This window comes from Denticeps clupeoides, chromosome 19 (assembly GCF_900700375.1).
Source record: "Denticeps clupeoides chromosome 19, fDenClu1.1, whole genome shotgun sequence".
Classification (NCBI taxonomy): Eukaryota; Metazoa; Chordata; class Actinopteri; order Clupeiformes; family Denticipitidae; genus Denticeps; species Denticeps clupeoides.
This window is the reverse complement of record NC_041725.1, coordinates 14,037,683-14,047,462: the sequence shown is the minus strand read 5'-3', so window position 1 is coordinate 14,047,462 and position 9,780 is coordinate 14,037,683. Positions and strand designations below refer to the sequence as shown.

At 45.8% G+C, this 9,780-nt stretch overlaps 1 protein-coding gene across 1 annotated transcript; it reads right to left on the bottom strand.

Moving 5' to 3' along the window:
• Positions 1 to 586: 586 nt before the first annotated feature.
• On the bottom strand, positions 587 to 8,800 carry LOC114769250 (zinc finger FYVE domain-containing protein 1). The gene is made up of 11 exons (XM_028962104.1): positions 8,393 to 8,800; positions 6,236 to 6,743; positions 5,369 to 5,586; positions 5,048 to 5,154; positions 4,698 to 4,806; positions 4,404 to 4,501; positions 4,208 to 4,325; positions 3,919 to 4,089; positions 3,559 to 3,748; positions 2,390 to 2,491; positions 587 to 1,749 (listed from the first exon to the last, which is right to left on the bottom strand). The coding sequence occupies exons 1-11, from the start codon at positions 8,513 to 8,515 to the stop codon at positions 1,517 to 1,519; spliced, it is 1,977 nt and encodes a 658-aa protein (XP_028817937.1). The 5' UTR covers positions 8,516 to 8,800; the 3' UTR covers positions 587 to 1,516.
• Between the last annotated feature and the right edge of the window lie 980 nt (positions 8,801 to 9,780).

Genomic DNA, 9,780 nt, shown 5'->3' with positions numbered 1-9,780 from the left:
TAGAAAATAGATCCATTGACCTGTGTTACATGTGATCTTTGGAGAGGGTTCATCATGTACCAATGTGATCAATTACCAAGTCAATAGATTAGTCTCTAACAATGACTGAGTATGTTAATAGAAAAGCCAAGTGTACTGATAAATATTCCAAGCTGCTGGACCTTGATATCTTAATTAAAGTAGCAGCACCTCTAGGAAGTTCACTTGTGATTTCCAGTATCGCTGAAGCAATAATTCATGTGTGACACATGCACTAGCACAAGGAGAGCCTAGATTGCACATTACCATAAATCACCATGACATGATGGCAGAGTGAGAAGGGAAGAAGCCATGAGCTCAATGGATCTACCTGTGCCAATATTTATGAAAATATACTTAATTATTCATGCCCGTAATACATCATTACAAAACGCATAATGACTCGCCAAAACTCGTTGCCCTTTCCAGTCCACTGAAGGACCTTTTGCACCCCCCTGTGGCGAAGGGCAGCATCTGCAATTCAGGCCTAAACCCCCCACCCCAGATTGAGAATTTCAGCCAGTGTAGGTCTCGATCAAACAAGGCCAGAGAAGCAGAGGACAGAAAAGAGTTTTCATGTTCGTTTATTATTCATACAACCGAAAGAGATTAAAATGTGACAAGATTTTTTTTTTTTTTGCATCGAAAAGAACAGTCACATACATTTCAAATCAAAGCTTTAGTTAATCTTCCTTAAAAAAGCAGGCCAACATTTGCATATCCAGTTCTCAGAGGCAAGAATTTCAGATTGCTGTTGTTAAGACTCCTTATTGTACAGTATTGATGAGCATGATACTGGCTGCTCGTTTTCTGATCAAAAGCAGACCTGTTGGCAACGACAATTCCATTATGTGAGATCACATATTCCGGAAGTGACTAAAAGACAAGGAAGCAAAACACTAGGATAAAAGCAATGACACTTTCCTATCATCAAGTACTGCTCTTCAAGGTCTACTGTGCAACCAGCCCCTGGAATGTCAATGACTGCTGGATCGCATTCGATCTTTATATTCATGTCTCTATTGAACCCTGTCTAAAAGGGGTTGAAAACGGTATACCCTCTTTTTGCTTGTATCCTGCAACCAAGCCACGTGAGGGTCTTCAGAAGAAGAAAAAAAGTGCTCAGTGTTTCCAGTATTCATGAGAAAATCTCATGTTTTAATGAGTTTGTTTTTAAAGTAATAAAAATATATGTTGATAATATAGTGTCAAACATGGGCACGTTATAAGGTAGAACCAGCGGCAGACATCGGTCCCTCAGCATTGTAAACTGAATAATATAAAATGTTGGGACAGGAACAAACTGCCAATGTTCTGCTGCATGTCTTTTCCACCTGACGTCCGGAATGTATCTCAGAAGAGCTGAAGCAGTGCCAGGCTGAGCTCTCTTCTCCTCACTGTTCTATTGTACACGCTTCTCAACAGCGCATGGAGTGGTGCAGGTCGGACAGAGAAAGCCTGGGCTCAGACTGATGCATGGCGGCATCACGCAGCAGAACTACAGACAGCCCTTGCGTGCAGCGCAGTCATTGCAGACGCGGACCGGGTGGTCCCAGCCGCGGGAAGGCACTGGTCGGCTCTGAGTGGAGCAAGACCCGCATACGCCCTGACCACAGGCCCGGCAGTGGTGCTTGGGGATGCTGGGAGTGAAGACCTTGTTGCACTGGTGGCACTGGGTAATCTCGTGGTCTGGGACCCAGTAGTCAGGCCGTGCCATTCCCTTAACGAAACCTGTGTGGAAAAAGGCAAGGTTTACACGTCACTTAAAATTCTGCCTAAAATTCATTCATTAATGGAAAAAGGATATTTAAAGTAGTACTGTAAAAATAATTGATATTAATGAGAAAGCATAATTAATCAATAGTAAAAATTAAAATGAACATATGCTATTACAATAAGAAGGAGAAAAAAATGGCAGAAATAATCAAAATTTGAGTAATTGATGGTCTGAAAATGCCTACACTTAGATTAAAATGCTGGGTGTGGGGACTGGGCGGAGGCAGGGGACATGCACTGAAGCGTGCGTGCAGAATAATCAATTCCCCAAATATAATTACTTTCTCCACAGTCACAAAAATCTCATCGCCATGGAAACCTCATCTGACACCTGTTGTGGTTCAATCAAAAAATGAATAAGAGAGAAAGAAAACTGACGCCGTTTTCTTTTAAGTTTTGAGGACAACAGCAGGTCAGGATCACTTGACTCCACAGCTGAATATGGAAACTGCTGGAGAGCCTGAAGGAACCTTCCGTTCTAATGGTGCATGTGCTCAGAAAAATTAAGCATTGCAGACCAAAATGATTTTCAAGCTGGAGGCATTGGTGGATATGCAACGGCCGTGTTTATGTGATGTGTACCAGCTGCACTTACACAGAGGATAATCCACTGCCGTGGTGACCATGTCCAGCGTTGACTGGGCCACCTCTGTCACCTTACGAGCAATCAGGCCTTGAGGTTCCGCTGCCACTGCCACTGAATCAACAAAGGGAATACTTTATGAATGTGCATCAGACCATTGTGATCTTCAGGAGAAACACCATTCATTTAGATAAGAAGTAAAGCCACTGTCTGTTCTTTGAAGATGTTTTGTAATAAAAAAAAATAAAAAAAAACTAGGTCACCATCTTATCGAGAGAAAAATCTTTTCCGAAGTCTCATGCCTTGTGCAAATGGAGAGACACAAATCCCTTTCATTAAATCCTTTTTTACTGATTTTACACTTACTAAAGCTGAGTAATGCAATTACATTTCAAAGCCCGGACTGCACAGTGTAAAATACAATCATCACTACCGAGACCGTTCTGCAAAGGTATGAATTGAAATGTTGTGTCCTTCGCATAGTACACTGAACGTCACCAGTCATTTTAAAACATAAATGAGAATATTTGACACATTCTAAGCCACCAAGCCGCGCTTCAGTATCTCACCTGATAAGTGAGATAACCTGTTGTCAGTGTTAATGTTTAACATCATCAATAGCCTCGGCTCTTTTAGCTGTGTATTGACCTTGATAAAATACTAGGATTGAAAGCGAAGGAGAAACGGGGGTTGAGAAAAGCAGGGCTGTGTACAAGAGAAAAAAACTGATTTGGCAACATACTTAATAAAAGATTTTTTTTTAAAAATACAGCTAAGTATTTTTTTGAAATAAAGGTTCCACAAAGCACAACATTACATCAATGTTTATGATGAAAAGGGTCCATTTGAGCCTGCCCGAGGGTTACTGAGTGAATTATGAATGGAGGTAGGGTCCAGGTGTTATTTTTGCAACTCTAGCTGTACTAGCTCCAGTTACCTTAGTTTGTCTACAAAACATGCAAAGCACTTCGGGTTGCAGTGCTTTGGATGGCAATGCTTTACCATTTGTTGCTATAATCAATAAGCAACAGGTAGCTTGATTACAATTTGTATGTTAATGTGCACCACTCCCCGCAACATTATAAGGACCAGTTGAGATAATTGATTGACTTTACTGTATATATCTGTATGTTTTGGCCCTACAATGTAGAAATATGCATCTGGAGATAACCGTAGAGTACCCTGGCTGCCGGCATCAGCTCCTCCTTGCCGGTAACAGGCATCGCAGACTCGGACGGGGGCGCCTCCCCATCCCCTCTCCGGAACAGGCATTGTGCGGGTTGAGCACGGTTGGCAAAATCCCTCCCCACATGAGCGACAGTGGTGCTTCCTCTCAGCTTCTTCAAAAGGTTTCCTACAGCCGTGACACTCCTGCAGATTACAGGTGGATCAAGGGATTAGGGACAAGGATGAGAGCAGAGAACGGTGTTTAAGAAGAAGAGAGGAAGCGAACGTATAATGAATTCTGTACATTTCTCTCCTATCTGCCCAACAACACAGCAGGAAAACAACAAGTTTTTGAATTACAGATATTCACTCACTGTTATCTCAGTGTTGGGTCTCCAGTACGGTGGAGCCACCTTGTCTGTCAGCCAGGCTGTGACCACCTTAGTAGGGCCAGTGCTGTACTCTGACACAGACTGATAAACGTAGTTCATGCCATCCAGGACCCGCTGGGCTGCGTTCTGGTGGTCTGCCTGGAAAAGCTCTGACTGGAAAGGAAATAATTTAAGTAAAGGGAGACAAAAAAAAAAAAAGAGGAGTGATTGGTCAGGTAATGAAGGTGTCCAAAACAGACCAATAAAAGCAGCAGTAGCAGCAGTGACTCACCCCTGGCCAAACATGCTTGACCTCTGTTCTCACCACAGTGCTTTCTGGGTCCTGGTTTCCCATCCAGTACTGCCTACTCCGGTATATGATTCCGCAGCTGGCACATTCCAGGACATACCTGACAGGGAATGCACGTGAATGCAGAAAAGGAGTGTGTTTGTGTGTAAGAGAGGAGGTTTGGCTTCGGGACACTCACCCCGCCCAGGCATATTTCGCCAGCCCAAGCCAGGGGCTGTCGGTGGAGGCCGAAGTTTTGGGCACCACAATCATCTCCCTTCCTCCCTCATAACACCTCTGCAAGAAGAAGAAAAAAAAAATCTCATATTGCTATGTCCAGGTTTCTTCATGCGTGTTTTGGCCATCTGACCCATCATGTGGAAGACCTTTAAAACGGAAGCTACTGGCTCCATTTGCTTCTCAGTTGTTGTTCTGCTTACAAAACACTGTTAAGAGTGCCTAAGATTGATTGTTACGCCCCCAAATGTATTACCTTGCAGATGAGAACTTTGTTGTTGTACTGGTGAATGTACTGGCACAGACCGTCTGCCCTGTGGGGGACGCCATCCTTCTGATGGTTCATGCCATTCTTACAGCGAATGCTAAACACGTGGCAGAATACTGGGGTGAGTACAAATCTCACACAGGTTTAGCAAACACGCAGCCGTGGACTTTGGTTCTTTCTAACGCTGTGTGCAGAGAGCGGTCCATCAAGAATGATTTCAACCATCACTCAATTCTGAGTGTCGGAAGCTTCCCTTCTCCTTTTCGTTCTCTCTCGCGAAGGGACCGGTTTCATGTTTTCACATTAATCTGAATGCAGAGAAGAGCGGGTGCACTCACTTGCAGCTGAGACACACTGAGGGGCAGGTGAAGTACTCATCTGGGAAGAAGGAGTAGACGCTGATTTTGTCATCGCATATATCCCCACAGAACCGTTCACTCAGGGCCTGAAATGAACAACAGAATAAAGGCAGGACTTTCTATTGTTGTGTGTTGCTTTTATTTTATCTTTTCGTAACTAAATTACAGAACACTGTTCAAACAAAAATGCGCAGGCATTTTAAAAGGAGCACATCAAACCGGAGCGAAGGGACACTGTATTAGGATTAAAAGGCAATGATGGTCATCTATGACCACAAGTACACAAGTACACACACACACCTGTAGGGCGCTGAACACAACAGCAGGCTGTCGAGGCGCGCGGGTGGCCGTGTTCTTCACCTGCTGCTGCACCGTCTGCAGGAGCTTGGAGTAGTCTGTCGGGGGCACGATGGTCTGCGTGCCCACGTACTGCACCGAGCTGAAGGCCTCGGTGCTCTGGCCCAGGTCGTGGAAGCGCTTCTGCAGCAAAGTGTCCGCCTGACCAGGAGGTGAGCTGTCTACAAGGGGGCAAACACAGTCAATGTTACTGACTCTGGATCAGTGTCTGTTCACGTTCGCAACACATATTCATTCAGAAATTTACATTTACATTTACAGCATTTATCAGACGCCCTTATCCAGAGCGACTTACAACCAGTAGTTACAGGGACAGTCCCCCCCTGGAGCAACTTAGGGTTAAGTGTCTTGCTCAGGGACACAATGGTAGTAAGTGGGACTTGAACCTGGGTCTTCTGGTTCATAAGCGAGTGTGTTACCCACTAGGCTACTACCACCCAACTCAGGGGTTTAGAAAAACTGTGAGATTGATATGATTATTTCTACACAGCCCTTAAGGTATTAATCATTACACTGATTTATTGTTAAAAGAAAAACAGAGAAGTAGACGACATTTTGAATGTTTTGAATGGATAGGTAGTAGCCTGGTGGGTAACACACTCACCTATAAACCAGAAGACCACAAAGTCACAGGTTCAAAACCCACTTACTATCTGAAAGTGTCTCTGGGGTGCCTGTAACTACTGATTGTAAGAGGCTCTGGATAATGCTAAACGCCATAAAGCATTACTTCTTATTTAAAAATGAAGCATAGCTGTTCATAATGAACATATTAAATATTGTATGTCTCCGAGCTTCTTCCAGTTGTACCTTGCCCCAGCAGCTGCGTGCGTGACGTCTCCTGGAAGACGATCACCGCAGGACCCAGACTGGAGAGGGGCACATCCAGGCCACAGCGGCTGGAGAGGGCACGCAGCTCTGGCGTGAAGTGGCGCAGATACGCGGCCGAGGCGCTGCCCAGGAACTGGAACATGTCATTGTGCAGCCGCTCGGCCCGCGTGCGGTACACCGCCACATCCGACACGGCGAGGACCTTCAGCAGCAGCCGCATGCGCCGGTTCTGCTGCGTGCTGGCGCCCAGCAGGCCCTCGGTGTCCAGCACCACCAGTTTCAGGTGCGGGTCGTAACCGGCCCACACGCCCACCGTGCAGGAGGTGGGGGACGGCGACGTGGCGAAGACCTCCTCTCCGTGAAAGAGCACGTGGTTGAGTGTGTGCGACTTGCCATCTCCGGTGTTGCCAAAGACAGAGAGCACTTTGACACCAGAGCCAGAGGTTCCACAGCCAAGCTTCTCAAGGAAATGTTCATCATCTCTCACCTGAAGAGCAGAAGAGGAATGAACCCAGTGTCTGTTTAACCCACACAAATCAATTGGACCTTCTGGGGTATTAGTACAAGCTGAATAAGTAAACAGTGGTCTGTTGCCCAATGATGAGCAGGACCGAGTTCCACTGGGTTCCAGTGAAATTGTGAAAGTGCCATTATTGAACAAATTCAGGCAACTAAAAAATTTTTTTTTACTTTACTCGCTAATGTTCATGCATTTATCTTAAAATATATACATTTTAGGTTGTAGAACAGAGGTCAATAAAGCCAAATGCTTTGGACAGTGTGACTTTTAATTCAGTGATACATAGCGATAATCGAAACAGAAGGTGAAGAAGAAGAACAAAAACTATAAAGGATGGCTTTTTGAGACTAAAAAACTGACACTAAGACTGTAAACTCAGCCCTCTGGAGGACCTTTTGCTGTCTCAGTCCATGGCTGCATGTGGGGCGTTTCACTTCATGCAGCAGATGTTAAAGCAACTTTTCAAAAGCCGTAAGAAGAGCTACTAGACCAATTCACCATAAGGTTTTGAGCGACTAAATAAAACTCAGGATATAATTGCAGACCTCAGTGTACAGAACATAACATGGGATTGTAGTAAATAACCATCCTAAAGTCTACCCTTGAGGTAGACCTTGAGTCTACCCTATACAGTACAGGCCAAAAGTTTGCAGACACCTTCTCATTCAATGTGTTTTCTTTATTTTCATGACCATTTACATTGGTAGATTCTCACTGAAGGCATCAAAACTATGAATGAACACATGTGGAGTTATGTACTTAACAAAAAGTGGAGACCTGGTCTCCACAGTCACCGGACCTGAACCCAATCGAGATGGTTTGGGGTGAGCTGGACCGCAGAGTGAAGGCAAAGGGGCCAACAAGTGCTAAACACCTCTGGGAACTCCTTCAAGACTGTTGGAAAAGCATTTCAGGTGACGACCTCTTGAAGCTCATCGAGAGAATGCCAAGAGAGTGCAAAGCAGTAATCAGGGAAAAGGGCGTCTATTTTGAAGAAACTAGAATATAAAACATGTTTTCAGTTATTTCACCTTTTTTTGTTAAGTACATAACTCCACATGCGTTCTTTCATAGTTTTGATGCCTTCAGTGAGAATCTACCAACGTAAATGGTCATGAAAATAAAGAAAACACATTGAATGAAAAGGTGTGTGCCCAAACGTTTGGCCTGTACTGTGTATGCTTGTCTTAACAATTGCTGCAGTAGATGAAGACTATTTAAAAAAAAAAAAAAAAAAAGATTTTATTTAAAGTGTGCATGTGGTAAATAAACGAGATCCGAAGGCCGGTGACTCGGGGATTTAAACCCCGTAGCCGCCTGATGGAAACGCGTCCGGGGCTGTGACAGCTGCTGAAGGCAGCGCATCTGATCTCACACCAGGCCTCCGCACTCACTACTTCACCGCTTCCACGTCGAGTAAACGCGACTTCAACAGGGGAGCCGTCGCCACTCACGCTGCGAATATCCTATAAAAACAACTTCAACAAAGACGACGAAGTACCTTTATTTTTTTAACTTCAGCAGCCACGAGTGCGGCCGGTTTTTAATACATCTCGGCCGCGGAGAGAGTGAAACGCGAACGCCGCGTTAGCCGCGCGGCTAGCTGGCTAACTCGCCTGCAAGTTTTCGTGTTCGTCGACCAGCAGGAAACTGCGGTCGCTTTCAGTCCCCCCTCGTCCGCCGTGGCAGCTGGCCGCCAGGGACACCTCCACCAGCTCCTTCGGTACCATCCCCGACATCTTCGGACATCGCCAGCGTCAGGGCAGGGCAGCGCGGCGCCAGCGGCCGAAGGGGCTCGCCGTGTTGTTGTCACGGCCAGGCGGGGCGCAGCGTGCGCGCTCCCGACACCACAACAACGTGGGCTTCCGCCCGGGGCGCGTTCCCGAGCGACGCGGGCGCCAAGGCGCGTTCTTCCCGGAAACAAGTCCAGCCCGCGATTCCGGCGGACATGTCCCGCGACCGCTACACAAACACGCCCGCAGTTCCCAGCCGGCCGCCTGTCTTCTCACCGGCCGGAAACACACGACACTGAAACGGCGAGCTTTCGTTGGTGCCAAGCGGAGCCAAAAGTAAAACTGCAACGCCCCCCCCCCCCCCCCCCCCCGAGAAGCTATCTTATTATCACCGAATCACGGAAGACGGCGATTTAAAGCCTTCTCATCCGTTCTGCCCGCATGCGAATGCAAGGAGGCACGTTTAAACCGCGTCTCCGTCATGCGGTGCTGCGTCGCTCCGACGCTTGCGAACACGTCGGTGATGACGCAGCCAAAGCGAGCGTTTAATATGAGAAGGCGCAAACAGCGCCGCCTGGCGGCTGAGGGCGTATCGCATCCCAAACGTCGTTAGGCCCAAATATAACAACAACAAAAAAAATCCCAAGACAGGTACATTTACATGAGGACGAAGGTGTCCTGGATTACAGAAGGTAGACTCAGCACAAACGTATTCTTCAAAATAAAACGCCTTCCTTTGCAAATTTTTTACTGGAAGTCTAATTAGACAGCCCTGAATTATTACGCAAGACATTGGCACACAAAAAACTATAGAAGGTAAGAGCTTGCTAATGTTCATGCACTTAGCTTTTAGTTGTGTTGAGGTTTGAGTTGAGGTTTTAGAACAGAGAATTTTAATTCAATAAAGGCAAATTCCTTTTTGACTTTTAATTCATGCAGTGATACATAGTGATAATCAAAACAGTAGGTTAAGGAGAAGAATAAAATCTGTACAGGATGGCTTTTTTTATGAGCATTCCAGCAGCATTTGCATTCTTTAAGCTGAGACTGTAAATTTAGCACTTGTGTTAGATCTTTTTCTGGGTGTCTCAGTCCATTGCTGCACGTGGGGTGTTTCACTTCATGCACCAGATGTTATAGCAATTTTCCACATTTGCCAAGAACCATTAACTGGTTTTGCTTTTGTAGACCAGAACTCTGGATAAATCCGGATGCATGGTCTTGTGTATGCCGTAGCCCCACAGTAGGCCTAGTTTTCAACTCTTATGTTG